This window comes from Lepisma saccharinum, chromosome 8 (assembly GCF_977018435.1).
Source record: "Lepisma saccharinum chromosome 8, izLepSacc3.1, whole genome shotgun sequence".
In the NCBI taxonomy this organism is placed as follows: domain Eukaryota; kingdom Metazoa; phylum Arthropoda; class Insecta; order Zygentoma; family Lepismatidae; genus Lepisma; species Lepisma saccharinum.
In genome coordinates this window covers 68,465,531-68,492,044 of record NC_139236.1, presented here as the reverse complement: position 1 = coordinate 68,492,044, position 26,514 = coordinate 68,465,531, and the positions used below count along the sequence as shown (strand labels likewise).

The 26,514-nt window shown below is 36.2% G+C and overlaps 2 protein-coding genes across 2 annotated transcripts in view; one reads left to right on the top strand and one right to left on the bottom strand.

Moving 5' to 3' along the window:
- LOC145991833 (uncharacterized) overlaps window positions 1–10,672 on the top strand; it is a 44,705-nt gene extending 34,033 nt beyond the window's left edge. Inside the window, 3 exon segments of the mRNA XM_083127878.1 lie at window positions 771–891; window positions 8,855–8,949; window positions 9,861–10,672. Of these exon segments, the coding sequence (XP_082984004.1) occupies window positions 771–891; window positions 8,855–8,949; window positions 9,861–10,154 (510 nt within the window). The 3' untranslated portion in view covers window positions 10,155–10,672.
- Window positions 10,673–11,577: 905 nt separating this feature from the next.
- Window positions 11,578–26,514, bottom strand: part of LOC145991089 (luciferin sulfotransferase-like) — a 32,989-nt gene continuing 18,052 nt past the window's right edge. The window contains exons 4-6 of the mRNA XM_083126821.1: window positions 13,467–13,587; window positions 12,940–13,034; window positions 11,578–12,380 (exon numbers count right to left, since the gene is read on the bottom strand). Of these exons, the coding sequence (XP_082982947.1) occupies window positions 12,081–12,380; window positions 12,940–13,034; window positions 13,467–13,587 (516 nt within the window). The 3' untranslated portion in view covers window positions 11,578–12,080. The remainder of the gene's footprint in view (window positions 12,381–12,939; window positions 13,035–13,466; window positions 13,588–26,514) is intronic.

Below are 26,514 nucleotides of genomic sequence, written 5' to 3'. Positions count from 1 at the left end.
GGCTGTTGGTAATGAACATATCTATTTGCTTAACGTTTGATGTACAGGGTGGGCTAATACTCACGATCTTAATGTCAGTGCAGCTCTTAATGGCCGAACTTCTCGATATGCTGACCATCATCACAGGGCGCCTCACGGCAGTGACTGGCAGAACTTCTTGCGGGCAGTAATTCATAGCGAAGATGGTTTTCTGCCTGAGTTCAATATCTGCTTATAATACGTTCATTTGAGCCATCATTGTCGGCATCGTCGCCTCAACATTTCGGAAGTGATCATTCTGAAGACACGGGTAATTTCTCCTATCAAATCCTTAACTGCAGCATCAGAAAACTTGACTCCTAACCACAGTATTGAGACTGACTGACCTTTATCGAAAAATAGACGAATTATTACCACACGACGTATGTGAAAAGGACAAACATTTCTCTCAACCTACAACTTATTTCTCAGTACGTTCTTGCACTATAAATAATATCCGATCGTTACTTTTGGCCCGCGGTGTATAGTGATTGTATCGCAGATAGATCCAGACAGTGGAGTTATTGCGCTGAAATCATCCAGAAATGTTCCCTAAAGAAAATTTAAAATATGGATATCATAGCTTGTTGGCTCCTAAACTGAGAACTCTACAAAACACCCTCCCCGAAATAAAAATATAATCATAATCTTCACTTCCTCGTCACAATCGTAAATACGCCACTGAGGTTCAGTATAGTGATAGCTAGAAATTTTCCATACATTTTCCTTAAAAAATCTTTCTTCTCGTTTAGATAATATACGTGGCTCGCAATGCAAAAGACGCAGCCATTTCGTACTACCACCACTACTGCCTCCTGGAGAGATATAGTGGAACCTTTGAAGACTTCATCGATGGATTTTTGGACGATTTGGGTAAGAAATTGGTTTTCTCATTGAATATTTTTATTATTTAAAAGGTTACAAGCTTGTCAAAGTTGACAGTGGCATAGGACGGGGGGGGGGGGGTTTCTAGAGTTACCCTGAGTTTTATAAAGTTGGTGAGTTCGACTAGAAAAATATATATATATATATATTGTGTTGTTGTGGATACGAATATGGAGAGGGATGATTTTATTTTCTTAAGTAAAATGAAGTCCAAGGGATCTGCCCCATAACCCCCGTCAATGTTAGTGGTACCTTCTGCAAGTACCCTACTCTCGTTTTTCCAGGGAGGAAGGTATAGACAACCAGAAAGTGTTCAACTTCTCCAGAGAACACAGTGTATACTAGCACTAAATGTATAGCCTCAAGAATTGGCTTCATCCTGTTAATGCACAAATAAATCGTAGCAATAGCTTACTATGACTTCTGACAGCACTGAACTCGTATACTAATAACCCAACGTAATTCGTATTTTCCTATTCCCATTATTATAATATGCATTTTAAGGCACGCATGTACAGTGTCTCTCAAAAGTTTTAGGACAACGACATTTTAAACTAGGCAACCCAATTTACACAAGGCGTTGGTGGGTTGCATGTAGAGTTAGGCTCAATTTCAGGGTTGCCACATGCACATTAGGTATTTATAAAATACGCGAAAGAAAGATATCCAAATATTATTGCATAAAACTAGAAAAAAATCAGTATTACATTTGTTGCAATACTCTCAGAAAGAAACAACATCGATTTTATAGTATTTCATTGTTGATGAGTCTACACAAAGGAAAAGTGGAGAGAGGGAACGAAAGGGAACAAAGGAGAGGAGAAAAGAGAAAGCAAAAGGAGAAGAGGGAAAGTAAGGAAGGGAAGAAAATAGAGGACAGAGGAAGTGGATAGGAGAAGTAATGAGGAGAAAGGAAAAAGATGCGAGGAGAGATGAGGAAAATGGAGCAAAGAGGAGAGAAGAGAGGAAGGAAAGCGAGGTGATAGAAGAGGAGGAAAGGAGTTTGGAGAGGAGAGGAGTAGACGATAAGAGGGGAGTGGAGAGTAGAGTAAAGGAGAGAAAAAGAGAAGAACGAAAAGATAAGGAGAACAGTTTCGTGGAGTCGGAAATATAAGACAGGAGAGGAGATAAGAGGAGTGGAGAAGAGTGGGATGGAGACAAGAGGCGAGAAAAGTAGTGAAGGCGGTATGAGATAAAAATAGAGGAGAAGGACGGGAGAGAAGAAGGAGAAGGAGAAGTTAAGAACAGAAGGGACTGGAGACGAGAGGTGAGAAGGGGTAGTTGCAGAAAATACGTCTCGGCGTCAAGAACTGATGAATTGATAAAATTATCGACATGAAACATTCATTAACATTTTATAATGTATTGGAGAATGTATTAGATCGGTGCGAAATTCCTTTTGGCCGAGTTCAGAGCAAGATAAAATCTTCCACGTAAGATCTTTGATTTTACCTGCGATTATACCACTAAAAACATGACTGTAATTTTCATATTTATCCAATTTTTCTCCTCTTCTCGGTTCGTTGAAATTTTGTTATTTAACATTTCCCCTCCCCCCATCGTTAATTCCAATCTGAATCATTCCGTTTCATACGGCGTGGACAATGAACGCAATGGGATATGTCTAAAACGTATGAAAAGTTTCTGCCACCGAAGGGGTTTGAACCTACGACTATCAGATTATCAATCCTTAACGGTAACCACTACCCCACAATCTTTCGTTCCTGAACACAGGTAGAAGGAGCTGACCAATGTGAAATGCAGATCCAACCCCCCTCCTACATGTCATGTGCAAAGAATACTTGTTTGTAACAAAGAAAACGAAGGTAATACGACTCGGCGAAAACATTTAATGGAGAATTCCACATGATGGAAACTTTTCAGTCGATATTTGTGAAGGTATCTTTGCATTGAACTCGAGTGGAAAAAGGGGTAATATTAGTGTGTCCTGAATTGCCACAAATATAAATGGTTATTTCATTAATATTTGTCAATGTCTTTGAAGCAGGGCACATTTATCGTTAGAGTATCATAATTCAAGATCTGATACGTGAAAATATCCCTTTAATCGTGTGTCAATTCATTTATTTGTTTTTTTTTTTTTAGTAAATTCCAGTTTTAGGACAATCTAGCCACTATATACTATTATTACAAATAATGTTGCCATGCTCTTGTTTAATAGAAGGAGAAATATTTTTTAAAAATAAAAAGAAAGAACACCTCGTATGGAGGATCAAACCTCGAACCACTTACAATGCTCTCAAGAACTCTAACCAATACACTACGTCCTTAATTATTCTTTCGCCTCAATATTGTAAACGTTATCCTGCAAAAAAAAAAAAAAAAAAAGTTCAATACTCTCATATTGCTCTATACTTCTATAATTACTTTATACACATACATTTGAAATCTTACTCTGAATTTCTTTCTTCGTATTAGTATATCTAAGGTTGTGAATATATTTTATTTGTAATTTTATAACGGTTACATGAACATCTACGAAATAGTTCCTTATAACTTGGTATCTGTAAAGAGATACATTCAAGTTTTCAAATGATTTTAGACCACTAGATCCGTGTCCAGTCATCATTGCTCAAACAAACGTTTGAAAACTCTGTGGAATTTTCATTCTGAGATAAGTTGCCTTACTTGCTACATGTATGCGAACTACACTCTGTCCCACTTATCTCTGGAGCAGGTGAACAAAACAAGTATCTGAGCAGCGATGAACACATGAGAGGAACGGAATTGCGTGGAGGGAGGAGATCCACTGCAGTTACTAGCCTTTCCAGCAGCGTGTACTGCCTCGCTCTTTCCACTCGATCCCCTTCCCCTCTTCCCCCTTCTCTTCCGCTATGCGCGGCTTTGCTCCAGACATACTGGGACAGGGCACAGCTAATTGTTTTCGCAAGAAGTATCTCTGTGTGTCACACATTTAATTCTTACTCACATGAAGAAAGAAAAAAAACATGTTGTCAATTTGCATTCAGAGGGTAGTTTCACAGTTACAAACTATTTTGGCCTTGATAATAAGTTTAGTGTAAATAGTAATTTTGTTTATATTAAAAAAAAAAAAATTGAGGTCTAAGGTTGAAATCCTCATATTTAGGGCTTGAACTCGTCACTTAAGAGGTTGAAGACCCGTCCTGTTCTTTGTGCGTGACCTTCTTTTTATTTTTCTATTCATTATTCATCCTCATCCTAGAGATTAGCCAAAAGTAAAATAAGGAAAGTCCTCCTCCGTGATCGTGCGGTCTAAGGCGCTGTGCTTTGGACTCCGACTGCGGGACGGCATGTGTTCGAGTCCGCCTGGGTTCAGTTCTCGGTCTGTATAGCCTATAGGACCAGTGGCAACCCACTATCGTGAGGAAATTGGGGAGCTACGAGTGAGTAGCGTAACCCGGTCTCGTAAATCTCCTATGGGGGATGTTCCTGGGTAAACAAAAAATAGTCGATCAGACAATTCGATTATCGAAGGCGATAAAATAACTTCCGGTTTGACCAAGTTTCCAATATAAGTTAGTGGAATACAGATTGTCTTCGAGCTTACTTTGTTAAAAAGGAGCGGATACAAAATGGATCACTTGAAATTTTTAAGTGACAGAGAATTAAAGATACCTCGAAGAAATTGACCAGTTCCCGGAGTCATTGGATGATGATTTATGGAACAATAGAAATCTTTACTGAGACAATGTTGATCCTCTATACCAATGGTTTCGTTTTTTTGTTTTTGTTTTTTTGTTTTGAGTTGATGTTTTAAGTTCACTTTGTGCACAGTAAGGCTAATCGGGACTGGATCTACAGTTTAAAGTGGAATCCGAACCACTATGTGCCTCCACCGGGTATCGAACCCAATGGTTTCGTTGGTATATACACTAAACAAGAACGTTCATTCGCTTATAAATTAAGCTACAGATTTTTTATATTAAAGAAGAAGTAAATAATAATGAATTCTTAAAGGTAAAAAGAAGATTAAATACACCGATGAAAAACAAAGATATTCTACTTAAACTAATAGTTATAAAGTGCACATTTTATTTCTCATTAATAAAACCACAGATCAATTTTTTACATAAACGTGTATTTTAAGTTGGTTCTAATTTATGTTTGGCCACTTCTCATTCTTTATAATTATCATTCTAATTAATCATTAACATATATAGTTACGCCAGTTGATTTTTAATTCCACGAAAACGAAAAAAATCAGGCAATTCCACACATGATACGAATATGTAGGAAGTTGGAGGATTCGGCAGGTTGAAATAAAGCTTACATTATTTATAAACATTCAAATACTTCGAAGCCTCTCGATGGCGTAGCTGTAACGTCGCTACCTTGTAATCAAGGTGTTCCAGGATTCGATATCTGGTGGAGGCACAATGTGACTTAAACTCTAGGTTGAGTCCCGAATAGCCTTACTGTGCATAAAGTATACTTAAAACAAAAAAAATGAAATGTACTCTGATTATATCAGAATGGATAATTTTTCGACATTGTGTATCTACTAGAACACAGCTCTCTTAATTGTTCTTTCTTCCACAGATAATAACATGCATGGTTGTAAAAATTTACGTTTTAAATTTGTTAAGCCAACATATGTGCGTTAGAAAATTATAATTTAAAAACACTTAAATATTTCATTGGGTTTATTTAACGGGGATGAAGTGACGTGTCTAGGGCGTAGTTTCGAATGTCGTGGTTCGTAGTCTTTTTGCATTACTGCTTGAATCCACTGAGTTTTCGTATCTGGTGTGTCGAAAAAAGATTCACAGATACTTGAGAAAAATTATTCGTTCTGGACCTCATATTGCAACCAACAGCCACGCAATGATTGTCGTCTTTTCTGCAAGATATTACCCTTACATCTTTATAACCCATGTTACTCTTTCAAAACCAGAAGTAGGGTCCCGACCGTGCCGAACAGGAACGAAAATGTAAGCAGATGAATAACCACCATAATGGTTGAGGGTTCGACGTGCTGATCCCACGTCACCCATCTGGTTGAAGATCACTAGGAAGGATTGTGTGAGGGAGACTGTCAGTCGGGAGATAGGCCAAGGCCCTTCGAGAGTTCTTGAGCCATGCGTTATTGTTATTATTAAAATAAGAAAAACAAGGGAATGAGGAAAAATTAATAAAAAAAATATTTATCTATATTAAACCAACCATTCAATTTTATTTTGTTTTTCATGGATCGGTTGCCCTACTACGCGGTAATCCCAATAAGTATCTTACATGTTACACGATAAAGCACATATTACTATCCGAATACTCATTCAATAAGCATTTTTGTTTGCAGAAATCATTACTTATTGCATGTTGAGATAGTGCCCACGTAGCCGCCTCTGATGAAATCTATTATTCTTCAGATTTTCTTTAAAATTCGACTCTGGTCACTTGTAATTTGCTGGGTGTAGACTAGACGCTGGGCATCGACGCACAATGTTTTGCAATAAGAAGCGGCCTTGTGAAGCATGACTCATGAACGCGAACAAGCTAGGTTACTAAGCGTATCTGCCTTTGAATACCAAGTCATGTTTTAACCTTTCCCGAACGCGATTGCTACTGTAGAAGTATATATATATATATATATATTATCTCAAAAGAGCAAGAAAGGAAATTCAACCAATGTTCTCCCGTCGTATAAAACCAATTATTATCTATTAAACGAAAAGTTCACGATTGTCAATAAACGGTTTAACCTATCTGAGCTTTCAGGAACTTTGCACGTATAATTCCACTGTCTAGGCCAATGACAGAAAAGCAAGCAATACTTTTATTTATTCTTTAAATCAATTAAAGGAATGTGTAAGAATTTAAAAGAAATAAAGAGCGGAACGGAATGACTGTTGTTCTACCTTAAAAATTGTTGTTCTTCGAAATAGTAAAATAAGAAGGATTTAATCCAACACCTTAACACACTGTTCCACGACTCTCTATTGACTAACACTGTCAAATGTGATGTGATTTTATGAATACATTGTTGATTCAACGGAAGGTAAGGGCGTGGTGTAGTGGTGTCGGCCCCCGTGGTGGAGTGGTTAGCACATCGCGCTACAACGCCGGGGGTCCCGGGTTCGAATCCCGGCTCGGGCATTGATGTTTGTGATTGTCTGTCCTGAAAAGTCCTGAAATTGAGAATTGAATGAAATGAAATAAACGTATTACCTTCGTTTTCTTTGTTACAAACAAGTATTCTTTGCACATGGCATGTAGGAGGGGGGTTCGATCTGCATTTCACATTGGTCAGCTCCTTCTACCTGTGCTCAGGAGCGAAAGCTTGTGGGGTAGTGGTTACCGTTAAGGATTGATAATCTGATGGTCGTAGGTTCAAACCCCTTCGGTGGCAGAAACTTTTCATACGTTTTAGACATATCCCATTGCGTTCATTGTCCACGCCGTATGAAACGGAATGATTCAGATTGGAATTAACGATGGGGGGAGGGGAAATGTTAAATAACAAAATTTCAACGAACCGAGAAGAGGAGAAAAATTGGATAAATATGAAAATTACATTCATGTTTTTAGTGGTATAATCGCAGGTAAAATCAAAGATCTTACGTGGAAGATTTTATCTTGTTCTGAACTCGGCCAAAAGGAATTTCGCACCGATCTAATACATTCTCCAATACATTATAAAATGTTAATGAATGTTTCATGTCGATAATTTTATCAATTCATCAGTTCTTGACGCCGAGACGTATTTTCTGCAACTACCCCTTCTCACCTCTCGTCTCCAGTCCCTTCTGTTCTTAACTTCTCCTTCTCCTTCTTCTCTCCCGTCCTTCTCCTCTATTTTTATCTCATACCGCCTTCACTACTTTTCTCGCCTCTTGTCTCCATCCCACTCTTCTCCACTCCTCTTATCTCCTCTCCTGTCTTATATTTCCGACTCCACGAAACTGTTCTCCTCATCTTTTCGTTCTTCTCTTTTTCTCTCCTTTACTCTACTCTCCACTCCCCTCTTATCGTCTACTCCTCTCCTCTCCAAACTCCTTTCCTCCTCTTCTATCACCTCGCTTTCCTTCCTCTCTTCTCTCCTCTTTGCTCCATTTTCCTCATCTCTCCTCGCATCTTTTTCCTTTCTCCTCATTACTTCTCCTATCCACTTCCTCTGTCCTCTATTTTCTTCCCTTCCTTACTTTCCCTCTTCTCCTTTTGCTTTCTCTTTTCTCCTCTCCTTTGTTCCCTTTCGTTCCCTCTCTCCACTTTTCCTTTGTGTAGACTCATCAACAATGAAATACTATAAAATCGATGTTGTTTCTTTCTGAGAGTATTGCAACAAATGTAATACTGATTTTTTTCTAGTTTTATGCAATAATATTTGGATATCTTTCTTTCGCGTATTTTATAAATACCTAATGTGCATGTGGCAACCCTGAAATTAAGCCTAACTCTACATGCAACCCACCAACGCCTTGCGTAAATTGGGTTGCCTAGTTTAAAATGTCGTTGTCCTAAAACTTTTGAGAGACACTGTACATGTAAGTGCAACTTTGGCATTTCAAGTACACATTCTGCTGTTTTTAGCATATATTCGTTAAGCCTGCAGGGATTTTTATTAAACCGGTCACACAGAAAGAACAACAAAGTTGGGGAAACCATTTTCTGTGCTAACCACTCTGCCACGGAGGTCAGCACACACAATATATTTGATAAACATTTTCGATAGCGTAGCTAGTCACAATTTTCTGCAAGTCCGTTTCTTAGAGAGCTATGGATCAAAAAAATAAAGTCCAACATAGAGCATCGGGTCCTTGAACATTAGCCAAAAGTGGAAAAAAAAATCAATCAATCAATAACACTGTTCAACTGAGAGATACAAAATAATTCAAACAACCATCTGTTTGATTTATATTGAGAATAGATTTATGGGACTGTAAGAATTAAGGTACTTTTGAAGTACTGGGCTTATAAGTCATGAAACTAAAATTATCATCATCTCTTACAGTTATGTATGCTCCATACTGGGATCATATACTGGAATTTTGGAAACATAGGAATGAGTCCCACATACTTTTTAATACGTATGAAGATATGAAAAAGGTAAATATTACTACATTGTATTAATCTTCTATCAAGTCGTTTGAAGCATGGACCAATCTAAATAGGAATTTAAGTAATTTAAAAAATGAACATTAGCCAGTTGCATTCAGTTTCATTTAGAACGAAATTAAACCTCGTGGAAATCTTCCAAGAATCTTATGATGCAATATATGATTACAAATATGTAAATATGATTTCGTTTTTAGTAATAATATTACATTTTAAAAATAAGTTACAATGACATGTTTTCAATTGAATCTGTTTGTGTATTCTAAACACACAATATTGTTATCACTACTATACCGCGTTTGTTACAACCTGTCCCGGTTCCCGCGCTAGTTGCTCCCTGGCTTTTCTCGGTGCTGGGGAAAGTCAAAGCCAGGCAGCCAATTAAAATACGCAACGTCGCAACAGCGTCTACGTAAGTGCCTCTCTTCTGGCTTCCATTCGCTCCTCGCTGCCCAGCAGACGATTTTTTCCTCGTTTCTGATTGGCACCGAAACTGTCGAGCGCTCCCTAGCGCGGGAAAGGGGACAGGTTGTAACAAACGCGGTATACTTTTGTACTCGCCTTCAAAAACTCCCACAGTACCATATCAAAGTAAATATTTCAAGGTTGTAAAAATATTATGAACCATCATTATGCAAAAGCAAATGATGTACACAGTAGTTGTGTGTTTATATAGTGAATATGCAAGTAGCATATTGAACCTTAAAATGTCATTGCACTTGTTTCTATATTTTAAATCACCCAAAATTCTCTGATCAATTAGTGGAGATATTATCTGATTGTTGACAATTTTGTTGATGATTTGGGTACCAAGATGTTGACAGATCTGGACACCATACATGCTAGATGTAACAATGTACCTATCTACCAGGCCGGTAATTTTCTTTCTAAATTCTCTTCAGGATTTGCCATCAGTGATTCGGAGAACGGCAGAGTTCCTTGGGAAGAGATTTGATGACGAGCAGGTGGCAAAGCTGGCCAAGCACCTCAGCTTCGAGAGCATGCGAAGCAACCCTTATGTAAACATGGAGGAATTCGTTCCACCGACAAAGGAGGAACCAGAAAAGAGATTCATTAGAAAAGGGACTGTATGAGATTGGAAAAACAAACTGTCGCCAGAAATGGCAGCAAGGTTCGATAAGAAGAACGAGGAGAAATTCAAGGATGTTGGATTAACGTTTGCTGAGGAGATTTGAGATCAAAAATTGTGGTAACATTGATTTTCCATAGAACGTCAATGTTGTACTTTTGTTAACTTTGTTACTTATCGTTATTAACGTCGTTTTAGACATATATGTCAAGTAGTTAATAATCACGTGCAACGTTTCTTCTGATTCTTTGTTACAGGATAAGTTTAAGAGAGTAGGTCACTATGAAATTTTGCAATAAAAAATACAAAACTTTGAATGTGTTGTAAACCTATATTATATATGGAAAGTGCCTCCCCCCTGTTTTATTAGTTGCAAATTCCTTGTTGAATCTTTCTCCATTAAGTGTTAGTTGACACGTCCTTTCCTCTTGTACAGTGGGATCCATGAGTATTACCCTGCAAATTGTCCATGACTATTTTTATTAATTTTTCTCTTACATCCTGTGTGTTTTTAAGCGATGGATTTTTATGTATGCTGGTGCAGAAGTTGTCAACAGCTTGTTTTGAGTTTTCTTTTAATTCCTGAAGCTCTTATTGGGTAAAATAAAGTGAACGAACATGGTGATGGACAATTTGCACGGTAATACTCATGGATCCCACTGTACAAATATTTATTGTTTATAATTACCTCTCTCGTTGTAAAAATGTTTATTGTTATTAATCTTGATTTCTGTAATTTACCTATCACTGATAATGTCAGGATAATGACTGACCTGTATATACTTATGTTGTTAAGAGCTGTTACCATGGAAATTACGATTGTGTTTTGTCTTGATTTTGGAGTTCGGCCTTGGATATTTTTGAATAGACCTGATCAAGTTGAAATATAAGAAGTTTAATTTCCTTGAGTTAAATGGATTATATGCACTTAGTCACATAAGTATTCAGTTTGCAAAGAAGTAAAAAATATACTTCCTTTCTGTTAGTGAGAACTTAACTTTGATTTTTATTTGACGAACTAACAGGGAGATATTACCCAATACCCTGAGAGGCATCACGTGAATGCTTTCGAGTCTTCATGTGAATTTATTATTTAGTATTTTAGTTAAACCGTGTTCTTGTGACTAAAAGAACGTGTCATAGTTAATCATTTAAAGTGATAGGTAATCATTATCTGGTCCTGCAAACTCTCATATCTTTAAGCGTTCTCACAAATGATGTCCGAATTTGTTCAAGAGTCCACAAAATCAAGTAGAAACAGTTCTTTTTAAACATTAAGTTACACTGTTAACTAAAAGAAAAGTACATTTACAGAACATAAAGTGGTGGCCTCAAGCAACAAGTAATTTGCAATCCACAAGTATATCTTTTGTAGATTAGGCACACAGGAGATATACTACGTAGAAATTTTTCTCTGAAAATTTCTACAAGTATATGTAGCATGTATACTTCAATTCATTTTTGCTCCTCATTCTGAAACTAATTACCGCAGTAATGTTTATTACAGGGATGCAAAGTAAAGAACTTGCAGCTTTAGCATCATATATTTAATATGCACTTAATTATTGATGAAACATAACAGTATCACATCTGAACGATTTTTTCCATAATATTTAACATTTGAATCAAAGGAAATAACCTAGCACAATTTCCTTGTCTCTCAAATTTACCCTCTGGATTTATCATTATTGGACGAATTTCATGTGTCAGTGTGAAGTACTATTCTTTAACAGTTTGTAAGATGACCGTGCACAGGAACAAACACTTAGTAACTTGCACAAATTCAGGAACAGTGCATTCATACATTAACTTCAAACTTATATTTTTTAAGTGTCCATATTTGTTGTAATATACTTGTGTAACTTCAATAGCTGGCATAAATACATGATCAGTGATCACATTAGACTATTTAAGGTAGGCCTATTCAGACTGTCTTTGAAATTCCTTATCTAATACAGCAGCAATACATTAATTCGCCTTACAGTATGCCATTGTATGTACACATTCAACAACTCAAACGTTTTTGAATTTCTTATACAGGAAGGTCGAACAAATCTCTTAGGTTATCCTGGGTCCACTGATCAAACTTTGCTGACATTTCAGGAGAGAAATAATTTTTCCAATTGTTTACCTCGCCTTTTCTGATAAACTTGCCAGTTTTATCGACGCAAAGGTTGATTTCTTTGCACATCTTGGTGAAGTCTTCATAGTTTACTGCACTATTGTTCTTCATGCTATTGAAGCTCAGATGATCTGTCAAAACTGCGAAGTCTTCATCTGTTAAACTCTTGTCAAGAAATTTGGCAGTCTTTCGCAAAATACTAGGAAGGTCCTATAAAAAATTAATAATATACAGTGTTCCTTAGAGCTTCAACATATGCGTAGTAAAATATAGATTCACCTGCCACGTTATTAGGAGCACCACCTAATACTGAGTGGAGCCATTTTTACCTTCAGAATTTGCTTCAGTTGCACATTTCATTGCTATGTTTTATATGTAACTTAACGTTTGTTACGTTAGCCCATGAAGACCTCAAAAGAATCAGAAATGTCTTCATTTTTAGTACTGGCTTCTTCATCCTGTGCTTAGGACATTTAATTTCACCATTCGGCTACAATTCCTTCATTATGTGCCAGAGCTAAATTCTCATCTTGTACATTTTACTCGTCGGAAATCGAACCGGGGATTACAAAGCTGAAAAGTTAGCCAACTCTACGCTTCAGTTGCACATTTCATTGCTATGTTTTTATATATAACGTAAAAATTGACAAGTATGTTATTCGATAAAAACTTTAGAAAAGTTCACAGGAAACTAAAGACCTTTAAAAATATCTGAGTTGGTGCTGAAGTTCATAGTACATTTAAGTGAAACTTAATGGAAGGAACATACCTTTTTCATCTCTTCATAGCGAAGAAATAGGATGTTTGGTTCATTCTTTCTGATCCAGAATTTGTAAACATGGTCCCAGTACGGCGCCCAGAGAACTGAAAGACACATCAAATTATAGACTGCTATTTCATAGAAGCTTTTACATGAATTATTTGTAAAACAACGCAAGTCATCTCGCAGTTTAAATAAGTTGTATATTTGATTGTGTTATGACGCGAGCCGTTACAGCTGGAATAACAACAACTGTAATATGTATGTCTATCAGTCGTTTGTGCGTAAATACGGTAACGTTAAGTAGAGCCATCTGGTGGATTGATTTAAATACAGAAGGAAAACATGTATTTGTTTTATGCCAAACGGCACCAATCACTTTCCTTAATTTACTCATACAATATTTCATTTGCGATTAGAAAAGAATAGTCACAGTTGAAACTAAAGAAACTATATTTCAATATGTCGAGAACAAGTTGAACTGATATAAGTAAATCGACTGCTAAACCAGAGGAACAAAGGTCAGGGACACCCACCTTTATCAGATATGAACAGCTCTAGAAAATCGTCCACCGTTCCCGTAAATCCCATCATGATTCGGCAGTGGTTATAATATGACACAGCAACATCTTTTGGGTTTCTCGCCACATATATTATCTGAAAGATAATTACATACAATTAGAAGATATCTCGGATAATTTATAGAGGCTCAGTCAGCATAACATTTACGGTAATGGCGTGAGAATCTACTATAATTAAGTAATCAGCACATTTAAATAATTATAAAGCTAATATCAATTTCGGATGTACAATATAGACAACCACGAACATCGGAGACCTTTACCGTTCGTGATTCAACATGGTGCGTGCGAATTCGCCAACGAAGTTACCGGGGTTCAAATTACCTCAGGGAATGAGTGTTATACAGGGTGATTCTAAAGGTATAGTACAAACGAAAACCACAGATACCTCCCATGAAATAGAGACGAAAGTTCCCCTTCCACTTTGCCGAGAGATGCCTCCGTGAGGAGCTAGACAACGCCGAAAACGTGTGAAAATGAACTTCACACCTCTGTACAGTGAGACTGTCCTATTCTCAAATTGTCATGTTCAAAGTTAATATTATTTATGTTATTGATGTTGTTTTAACTTATGCATGTTTGTTTTATATATATATTGTTATAATCATCTTATCACGCTGTATAAAATACAAGAAATCAAATTGCTGTAACCATAGCAACGAAAAATAATAAGTACTAAAAATGGTGATGGAAGTTGTGAGATTTTCTGCGCCTGTACTGTATTTATTTTAAATATAACGGTTATCGTTAATTACGCAATTTTATTTGCATTGATAATCGTTCTGCAAGTTTAAGCGCAGCGACGGTTATCAAGAGTGGCGACCCAGAAGCCAGGATTGTTCAAAAAGTGTGCAATCTTCTGACAGTGGTAAGAATGTCTGTTGTAATGGAACAGAATTTTTGTCATATGTTGAAGTAAGACTTACGTCACAATCTTCAGTGTGTATAACGTAACTTCTTAAGTGAATCGTCATATGTGTGAAGATCACAATGGCTGATAAGTTAAAACAAAGTAAATCTAAATCGTCGCGTAAAGAAACAAACATTCAGGCTAATACAATGACTACTTACTTTGATGCTGGTAATCCGGTAGTCGCTTCCAGTAATGCGAATACTACAGAACATGATGTTTGTTCTACAAAACCTGATAAATTATCTTGTTGTAATGATCCTGACAATGATTTGAGATATGTTCAGTGTACACAGTGCTCGTCATGGCATCATATATCTTGTCTCAAACTTACAGTCACTCACTGGACAATTTATTCGACTACACTAGAAAATTATTATTGTAAAGGTTGCAAACCAGATTATGATCCTTTTAGTTTGCCAGCTTATCTAGAAACTCTTAACCCGAATTTTGGCGATTTGTTAAGTACTGTTAAGAGTATTCAATTGCTTATGGTCGTTTCTAATGAAGACCTCAAGACGAAACTAGAAAAGTCTAATGCTGAAATGAAATCGCAGTTAGAACAGTCTAATGCTGAAATGAAATCTCAGTTAGAAAATTCTATGAAACCGCAGTTAGAACAGTCTAATGCTGAAATAAAATCACAGTTAGAACAGTCTAATGCTGAAATGAAATTGCAGTTAGAACAATCTAATGAAGAACTAAAAACACGAATGGATCTTGCTAACCAAGATATGAAATTACAGTTACAGCAATCTAATCAAGAATTTGCAGAGTTTAATGAGAGTCAAATTTGAATTGGTTCATCAAGAAATTAATACTGTTAATCAAAGATTAGACAACTTGACTTCCGATGTTAAAACACAACTTAATTCAATAGCTTCCGAATGTGTCAAGAAAAATGAACATTTGGGAAGTATTTTAAATAGCAATATTTCTCAAATCAGAACAGAACAAGACGTTCAAGGGCAACAAATTTTAATAAATAAAGATTTGATTAGTGAATACGATAAATCTATTACAATATGTTCATCCAAAATAACTGATATTAATAATAGATTATCATCGTTGGAAGTTGCTGGTAGGGAAAATGTACATTTTGGTACGTATATTACTGATTGTAATAACAGGTTGCAACATATAGAATCTCGTGTTGATGTTTTACAAACTAATTATGCAAATTCTCAACGCAACACAAAGGGAAATCTGAAACCTCCCCTTGCACAAAATGGTTCTCAAACTAAGACATCACGTGAAAGGGCTAGAAATGCAGTTGACTCGGGGGTAACTAGTTCATCTACTTATTCATCTGATGAATCTTCAACAACCCATGTGAAAACAACGTTCGATGAACCGCATGTTCGAAATCGTGTTCGCTGGAAGCGAAACAAAAGATTTATTCAAACCTGCAATGAGGAACATTATCGAAATAATATGTCACCTAATAGTGTACAGTTTAAGGATAAAAGTAATTATGCGATTAACAATATGCAGACAACTTCTAGATTCAATTCTACCGGTTACAAATATTGATAAACATTCCAATGTTCAACAATGTTGTTCTGCTGATGGTGAAAATAGTTACACAAATCAAATGTTTACATACTCTGAAGATCCTAACCTTCCTGTCGTTCATCGTAGTAATGTATCTGGCGAAACGTGTGGGTTTTGTCATGTTTCATCCTTGCAGAATGAAGCTTGCAGACCATGGTTTCAAGGTGAAAGGCTTAATGCAAATTTAATGACTGGCACAAGTTGTCCAAATGCCAAAATTGGGGTTAATGAGCCAAATACAAATAACAATTACTGTGATAATCCACAAAGTCAGTTTGATCGTTGTATTTCTCCAACGTCTTTACCTGTAATTACTGTTGGGGATAGAGGAAACAGATATGTAAAAATAAATGAACTGTCTCATTTACCCAAATTTTCTGGGAAAATAGAAGACCAATCGGCTCGAGAATATCTAGAACATCTTAATTCCATGCTTGATCTTATGGGCATTCCAATTAACAAAAGGCTACAGAGTATTCAGCGGTGTTTCACCAACAGAGCTGCGTACTGGTATAGAACTCACAAACGTATGTTTTCTTCATATGATCATTTTCAAAGGGAATTCATGAAACAATTTGCAAGTCCGGAAATAATACAGTCTCAGTTATCAGTATTAAGGAACAGGAAGTATGATCCTACAGTACATGGTGATTTAGAAAGTTTTGCGTTGAAAACATATTCTAATTATTGTAATTTAGTTGAGAACCCAAACGAATTGGATGTTATTCAATTAGTTATTAGCCAGTTACCAAATAATATAGCTAATAACATAACTTGTCATGAGATACGTTCTATGGACCAGTTAACAACTATGTTAAGGAAATTAGATGTTGTCCGAACTAGTAGAAGAGGACTTATTTTCCTACCGGAAGAAACCGATAATAGTAGTAAGGGTAAACCCAACAAGAATCCTGACAGTATGAAATCAAAATTTAGTGTCAAGCAAATTAATGTTAAACACACCAAAAACACTTGCTCGTCTTCTACTCAGACTTCGTCGATGGATGCTCAAGTACCCTTTACTAATGAATTTGGCAATGCTAATTCAAGATATGGACCGTTTAGAGGTAGCAATGGTAGTTTTAGAGAACGTAGAAATAATCGAGGCTATTCAGGATTTTCATATAATAACAGAAATAATTGCAGATTCCAAAGAAATAATGCATACTCTGGTATTTCCGGTGACATTACAAATAGGCATTATAATCAGGATGTTGTAACATCTCAGTTACCTAACAGTAGTCAGAATGGAAGGATTTTCTACAATAGGCAAGCGCAGTATTCAAGTGAGCCTGCTCTCGCTCCTACTTACAGTCAACCTGTTAATGTGACTGCATTACAACCACAAGATGCATCTACAACGTCTGGAATATCAAATTCTCCTTCTGGAAATGTATCAAGGACATTTACACGACAATCTGGTATTGGAACATCTTACCAATCAACAACAAATTTAAATTAAAGGAGCGGATGGAAGTGCCTCGTTCACTCTGCTTTCTTTCAGAGAGGCCAAATTTGAACAAACGAAATTCATTTCAAACACAGGAAATTATGAATGTACGTAATGATAAAGACTTAATATCGGAACCACTACAAGTGATTTTTTTATTGGAATGGTTTGAAGAAGAACCTGAATGGACTGTTAGTGATTATGATATTCCGGTTCCATTAACTGAAGTTCCAGTTATTCATGGAATTATTTGTCAAATACCTGTAGTTTGTATTATAGATTCTGGAAGTCAGGCAAATGTTCTAAATTTTGACGTTTGGTGTAAACTATCGTCTTTGATTAGCAACATTAAACTGGATAATGTGGAAGATGTAAAACTCACCGGTTTCGCTGGATCCAAGAAGTGTAAAGTTGTTGGTAGTAAAATTATTAATCTGCAGATAAAGCACGAATACTTTTCTATGGAATTTTTTGTTCTTAGAGTTGAATGCCGATGTCATTTTAGGAGTTCCATTTTTGAGGAAATATAAAGCTGTAATTGATTTTAAAGAAGGGAATGTAAGTTTGCTAAATGATAAAGGAAAGGAAATTTCCTCTGTTTTAACTCGGCAATGTTCTTCTACAGAAGATTCGAAGTATTGTACAAAGTCTAACTTTTGTTCCGAAGATACATTAAATGATAATAATGAAAGTTATTCATTTAGATTGTTACGTGATGCGTCAACTTTGAATGATGATGTAGAATATATGCCATCTAAGAAGTCCATTTATGAGTCTGTTTTTAGAAATGATAATTTAGACAATTTGCAGAAAGCTAATTTGTTCAAACTTCTGTCGTATGATCACGTACAATTTTCAGATAAACCTAGAAAAGCAACTGTTGAACCTTACAAGATTCAATTAGATACTGTAACACCTATTACAAGCACACCTTATCCCATACCAATATCAAGGAGACAACCTTTAGAAGAAGAGCTTTCAAAGTGGGAGAAATGGGGAATTATTTACCAGGATTCTTCACCATATCTTAACCCTCTACATATAGTGCCAAAGCAAGGAGGTCTTTGGAGACCTGTAATCGATTTTAGGAAACTTAATCAACATGTTATATCTCCACAAGTGAGAGTAGAAGCAATTAACGAACTGTTACAGAGGTTCCTAGGATCTGTTTATTTTTCTTCAATTGATTTATCATGCGGTTATTTTCAAATACCGTTGACTGAAGATTCATATCCTTACACAGCTTTTTCTTATAGAGGCAGACAATATCTTTTCCGCTATCTTCCGTTTGGGATTCGATCAGCAGTCTCAGTGTTCCAGGACAGGATGAATAAAATATTCTCCACCGATTGCAGAAATTTTGTTGTTTGTTATTTGGATGATATTCTAATTTTCAGCAAAGATTGGTCTCAACATATGCAACATGTAGAACTAGTTTTACAAAAGATAAAGGGTGTAAATATGTCTATTAAATTTTCCAAATGTAAGTTTGCTTACAAAGAAATCTGCTTCCTTGGACACATAGTGTCCGGTGATAAAATTATGGTTGATCCTGCAAAGAATTCAGCAATTATTAATTTTCCAATTCCAACTAACAAACGCTCCTTGAGAAGATTCTTAGGATTGGCTAATTGGAGGCGAAAGTTTATTGAAGGATTTGCTGAAATGGCACAGCCTTTGTATGATCTGTTGAAAAAGGAATCAAAATGGCAATGGAATGATGTTCATGCTTCAGTTTTTGAAAACCTCCGCAAGTTACTGATATCTCCAAAGGCTTTGTATCAACCAGATTTCACGAAACCTTTCAATGTCAACACATACGGTTCGAAGAAAGGAATAGGAGCTGTTCTATGGCAAGACTCAACTGAAAATTCTGAAGATGGACCACGTATAATTCAATACGCCAGCAGATCTCTTAAAGGCAATGAGTTATCATACAATACTCACGAGATTGAATGCCTAGCAATATTATTTGCCTTTGAAAAATTCTACATTTACATAGCTGGAACTAAGGTGAAATTGTTTACCGATCACCAATCTTTATCTTGGCTAGAATCTACTAAAACTTTGAATCCACGATTAAATCGTTGGAGTTTGAAATTCCAAATGTTTAATTATAACGTACATCACGTGCCGGGAAAATCTAATGAAGCTGCAGATGCTTTAAGCAGATATCCTGATTTAAGTACAGGTTTTCCAACTCTATCGGAACTATATGTAAATAACATAAGTCTTGATTTTCTTGACGAAGATAGTGTAATATTTTGGCAACAAAGTCAAAATTCGGATTCTTATTGCAGTGCCATTGTACAAAAGTTACAAAATGGGAATTTGTCGAAGAATATAAAAAGGCAATATTCGATTCAAGACAATATATTATTCTTGAAACATTTGAAAAGGGACAAGTGGAAACTTGTAGTACCTATTGTTGTTGTGCCTAAAATTCTTCATAAATTACATGATTTACAAGGTCATTTTGGATACTATAAACTATTTAATAAGTGCAGAAGTTTATATTATTGGCCTAAAATGAAAGTTAGTATCAAGCAGTATTTTAACGACTGCCTAACATGCGCAAAAACTAAACAAGCTCACACAAAAATTAGTAAGGATGAATTGCATGTATATTCTACTACTCCACATGATATGTTATCAATAGATCTTGTTGGACCGTTACCCAAATCACAAGGATATAGTTACATATTAACAATAGTTGACATGATGTCCAAATTTTTAATGGCTTATCCATTAAGGAAGGCAACGTCACGTGAAATAATTAACAAATTCAAGCTCCAGTATTTTTACCACTATCCAGCATGTAAGGTAATATTATCAGATAACGGTTCCCAATTTAAATCACAAGAGTGGAAGTTATATATGGATGACTGTAACATAAAACATATCACCACGTCAGTTTATTCGCCTTTCGCAAATCCTGTGGAAAGGTACAACAAAGAGTTAATTCGATTATTACGATTATATACTTCGCAAAATCACCAGGACTGGGTAAAATATTTGAATCATGTAACAGGACTTCTTAATAATTCCGTTTCGGAAATAACCAGTTTCACACCTAGTGAACTTTTCCTTCATCACGAATTAAAGGATTCAATTATCAATCAAATTAACTGGCCAGATGATTTAAAGTTTGAGCCCTGGAAACACAAGTGTTTTATCGCCAAAGCACGTATTAAGGAAAGATATAAGTCCAAACCTATTGAGTGTGATGCAAATAAATTGAAGATAGTCCCAGGTGATATTGTTTTAGTGAAAAATCATGAACATAGTAGTGCAATTAACAAGAAAATTCATAAGTTTATGGAATTATGGCTTGGATCCTATATAGTTGATGCTGTGAAAACCAATTATACAATTTTGATGTCTATGGACGGAAATAAGAAAACAACAAGGCAGAACTTGTCAAATATCAAGAAATTTAATTGTTCTGATGAGAAAAAAAGAAGAATTGCTTAAACTAATGTAATTGTTATGAAGTGATGCATAAATAGCTGTAAATTCGAACACTAAGATGACATTTTCAGAACTTTAGTAAAAAGAGTATTGTAAATTTGTGAATTGGTTCATTATGTCACGTGAACTCTTTCATTATCCTGACGAGTGTATATTAAAAGCAGGACTCAAATCTTATATATTATATATAAAAAAAATGTTATCTTCATTTTTTTTTACCAGGAGAAGGGGAGAGATTGAGACTGTCCTATTCTCAAATTGTCATGTTCAAAGTTAATATTATTTATGTTATTGATGTTGTTTTAACTTATGCATGTTTGTTTTATATATATATTGTTATAATCATCTTATCACGCTGTATAAAATACAAGAAATCAAATTGCTGTAACCATAGCAACGAAAAATAATAAGTACTAAAAATGGTGATGGAAGTTGTGAGATTTTCTGCGCCTGTACTGTATTTATTTTAAATATAACGGTTATCGTTCATTACGCAATTTTATTTGCAGTGATAATCGTTCTGCAAGTTTAAGCGCAGCGACGGTTATCAACAGCCAGTACCAGTGAAGATAGAAAGGCGGAACAAATGAAGTCAAAAGGAACACCAAAGTCGCCCATCCGAAAAACACTAGGCGACAGCATGGGGTTCCACAAAGGAAATAGGAGTGTCCCGCAAGACAAGTGAAGGGAAAGGGTAGCGATCGACAACGGTAGGGAGAAAATAAGCTATGAAGCATGAAGTAACAATTGCACAGCGGGAAACAAACACCATGACTGAAGCAGTGCAGTCGAGAAAAGTAGTGCGGGGTTGCAGAACCACGGGAGGACGACGTAGGATGTAAAAACACACCGAGAATGCAAGCAAAGTGGTCCGTGACACTCGACAGGCAACAGACGCGTACATGGTTCGGGGCAGAAATGGCGGCGCTGGCGGTACAGCGCAAGGGGAGTCCCCAAAACACAGTGGGGAGACACCGCAGCAAGAACAAAGCACGGTGCAACAAAAGAGAAAGAGGACCGGACGGGGAATGGTACCTGCCAAGGAGACAACAAATGCGGGACGAGGGATTCCCCATAGCAGCACAGTAGTTGTATTGATGATATTATAAACCCAGGAAAGGAAGAGCCCCCCTCAAGCAGGTTTGGCTATACTTAAAACAAGCTCAACATGCCCATATGAGTTTTTTGCTCTAGTGTGGAACCCTGCCTAATCCAAGATTTTTGTAAAAATGCCCTCTGGAATTTTTTGTGAAAGGAAGAGCCCCCTCAGATTGATTTGTCTATACTTAAAACTATGCCAAGTTCTCTTATCATCTTATTGTTTATAGTATGTTTTTCTGTCAAAATCCCAGGAATCTTGAATTGATATTTATTGGGTTCTGAGAGCCAGTAGAGTGTGGTGCATGGTTTTTATTGCCTTGTAATCAAAAAGCTCGGGTTTGAATCCTGGTAAAATGTGAAGCCTCCTCTGATGGCAAAATGTTAATATTGTTGTCTTGTAAACAAGGGGTTCTGGGTTCGAGTCCTGATAGATTGAAATATGTGTGGCAAAATAATATTTCCATACGTGAGATTTTGAGAATAATTACTGCTAGTTGATATACAACTCCCAGATCTGAAAACCTGGTAAAAGTATTATACAACAGAGCATATTGGGGATCACCCAAGCCTAGTTAATAGCTGTTGTCTGGGTATAAAATCACATTAACTGCTGTTATATTTTTATGAGGCAAAACTCTCTGATCAATACAATGGAATAGAGGTCAAGTAAACATAATTAATTGCTTCCATGTTCTTCTAATCTTTTAATCAATCCTATGTTTTGGCCGGCAATAAATTATGCTTGCCCGGGAAAATTATATTTCTTTTATGCCAGCAGATATAATCTACACTGCGTCTTTTCAGAGAGAAATAACATATTATTCATCATCAAAGAGTAATTGCCTTCTTTCTGTATGCCAGCAGATATAATCTATATTGTGTCTTTTCAGAGAGAAATAACATATTATTCATCATCAAAAAGTAATTGCCTTCTTTCTGTATGCCTGGGAGATTTTATCTGTTGGCTTAACCTGCACTATGTTTTTTCAGAGGGAAATTACATGTCATTTATCATAGGACTCAAAGAGAAATTCTTATTTGTACTGTACCCTCTTTCAGGGAAAATTACTTGCCATTCATCATATTGAGGAAATTCCTAGTATTGGCTTCATGGATATTTGTCATGCAAACTGAATTGCAGGTTTGGTCTTGTTGCAATAATATGGGCTCAAGTCTTTAACTTACAGAATAATTATTGCAATATTTCTGTATTTAAGCTTTTGGCAGATGTGTTGTGTTATTTGGGTAGGTATAAAAGCTTTTCTGCCACGAGCAGATGTACTATAAAATTTGGGTAAGTAATATATTTCCTGACAGCAAAATGTTGGTATTATTGTTTTATAATCAAAGGGCCTCTGTGTTTGAATCGGAGCTCTAGATTTGCTCTGTGACCCTCTCATTTCTTACATCATAAACATATGATTTTTCACCTATGAGAATAACACTACATATGGTGTCATCAGGTAATGCCTCATGGAATTCACAGATAATTTTAATATTTGTCCTGTCATTCACCACAACTTGTTTCCTTTTTGAAGTGTTTATTACAAACATGGGTCTCTGTGCTTTGAATTCATCTGGAGTGTAATACATGTCAGCATTGCCTGTAGTGACACGTTTGAAGGAAGAAAAAGCCTCATATAATTTGAGGAAATCATTCTTGGACATGTCTAAATTGTAATTTTCTCTAGGAAATACCTCATTTCTGCCATTTTTAAGATATATGTTTTTGATGTTGCAGTTATCAAATTTGCTTGAATTTTTTTCCTGATTGTTGTTTCTTCCAGTCTGAAACAATACCACTACAAAATCAGGCATGTCAAATTGTATGCTGGAGAATGAATTTGTGGCATCAAATTCATAATATGTACCAGATGCGGGCTTCTGTACACATTGATATGTATAAAATTGCAGAGGAACCTGTGGATTTTTTATTATATCAGCTTTGTATTTAAGAGCATAACTGGCCTCGTATTCAACAACAGGGATTCTTAGCTCCATAGTCTGAATAATGCATTTGCCAGCATCTGGTAGGGTATTAGGCAGAGCTTCCCCTGTAGAATTTATTGCACTGTACCTCATCAAAGCATTGTTATCATTTGCAGCTCTTCTAAATGTGATTCTTAAACCACCCTTCCACATAATATCTTTGTAATCTGAAAAGAATCCTGGCAACAGGCGCATGGGGAACAGCACTGTGTGGCTCTTAGATATAATTTTATCACCAGCCTCAAATCCACCTATTTTGTAGTAAGAAGCCTCGGTTTTGGATAATTTTAGTGTGGCCAAAGCTGTGGAGGTAATGCCGGGATAATCTACTCTGTTTATAACAACACCATGTTTTCTGATCTCAATTTCAGAGCATAGATGCGGCACAAAATTGTCCACCAATCTTATATTTGAATTTGCCGGATAATCTGTACCATCGAGCTTTACAACATCAAATTTGATGTATAGATCTGCTCTGTGAGGGTGTATAAAGCCATCCCCTACATCAAGATCAACCTCAATCTCTGTGTTGGGTTGATTTAAATTTGCAAATGTCCTCCTGTTTGGGGGGAATGATTGAAGCTCATAACTCTCAACATTTTCCATTGTATGTATTTTTATTTAAATATTAATCTCTATGATTGCAGTTGTTGTGGCTCCAGCAAAATCAACTAATTCTTCTTTTTCATTAGTGACCATCAATTCAATATTATCTATTCTGTTATGACACACAGGAAAATATAATGTTGGGGATGGATTGTAGATGATTGGCTCCATGAATTCAGAATTAGGTTTGAATGTTGCAATGATGCCGGTTTGTTTGTGAGTGCCTATGCCATTTGATTTGGTGATCATACCCTCAGCCACATTGCAGTGAATATTCAGAGTCTCTATGGCTAAGAATTTAGGTATATTCATAGCAGTGTGTTTGATGCCTGCTTCAAGTTTTGTGTTGTTCTCAAAGCCTAACAGCTCTCCTATAGTACCCAGATCCACTGTTTCTGTAGCAGATACAATCTCTACTCTGTGAGTGACAGAATTTTGACTTAACACTACACCTCTGGGTAATTGAGCATTTAAAGTGGACAGATTATACTGCCCTGGAGTGATGACAATTTTTTCATCCCCAACTGCAATTGTATTGTTGTGGTGTGTAATATTGGGGATTAGGTACATGCCATAAAATGCTCTGAGGGCTATTGTTTTGGGATACACTATATCATCATGTAATTTGAGTTTCAATATTGAATTTTGGCTGGTGAGATGGAATACCCCCATGATGTTTTAAATACCACAAGGCTTTTTGAAAATCTTCAATTGATGGTTTATTTATTTGAGACATATATCTAAGAACAGATAAACACAAATGTCCGCAATTAACATCTTTGAAGTTTTGAACACGGGCATTATTGTAATAAAGATTAGCTGAATTTAGATATTTTATTAAATTTTCAGGTGGAACACCTCCAAATGAATCAAACACAAATGCCTCATTTTTTAAATATTTAAGATAACAGATCCAGTGAGTGCCCTGATTTTTGTACTTATCCAAATTAACAATGCCACACTCTTTGTTGAGTGGTTGTTCTGGTAAAGAATCAGACATGTACACACCTCTAAAATGTTTGATGCCCAGTGGCTTGATTAAAGCTTCAATATCTTGGTTTGTAAGCGGCTCTTGTTTTTTTTAAACTTATTCATGGCTCTCTTAACACCTTTGCCTTGTTTCTCAATGGCCAGGTTATGGCGCTTCAATTCATCTAATTCTGCCCTATTTTTCTTGGCATCTATTACTGTTTTTGCTATGGCGGCTGATCCCCCGGCCAAGCTCCCAACAGCCCCGAGAGCAGCTAAGATGGCAGGGATGGTAAATATGAATCCCCCCACATGTGATTTTTTTCTAGATTGTTGTAATTTTTTTAATTGGGGGGTACTAAGTAACAATTTCATACCATGCCCCTTGGCAATACAAGAGCTTTTTTTCTTGCGCTGCTTTTTGGTCAAAAGGCTATCAATAGGCCCAAGAGATTTGAGACCTGCATAAGGTATTTGATACATAACACCCTTGGCCTTCATTGTAGGTTTATTATATATATATTCACAACCCCCACCCCAGTTTTTGTTTGGTGCTCATAGCTATGGTAGTTCCCAATGCTGCTATTTTTTCACTTAAAGAAGCATCTTTGCTTACAAATCTACCAAATGCAGCCTCTTCTAATTTCTTGTCTGCAACATGTCTTTTGTCAAGATCAGAATATGTGTTGTATGCTATGTCATGGTCTCTACAAGCAGCATCTAAAGGATTAACACCAGGATCCCCTCTGTTTAATCTATGATCCAATTTTGTGCCTGGACCACAATACTGATAGCCTGGAATATGTAATTCAAATGGCAGCTTGTTTATAATATCATTAACAAGGCCCCGACCCTCAGAAATATTCCAAAATTTGGGGGGTAGAGTATTAATAATTTTTATAAGATATCCAATCCCCTTAGTGTCATTCACTATAAAATTAGACAATTTTGTG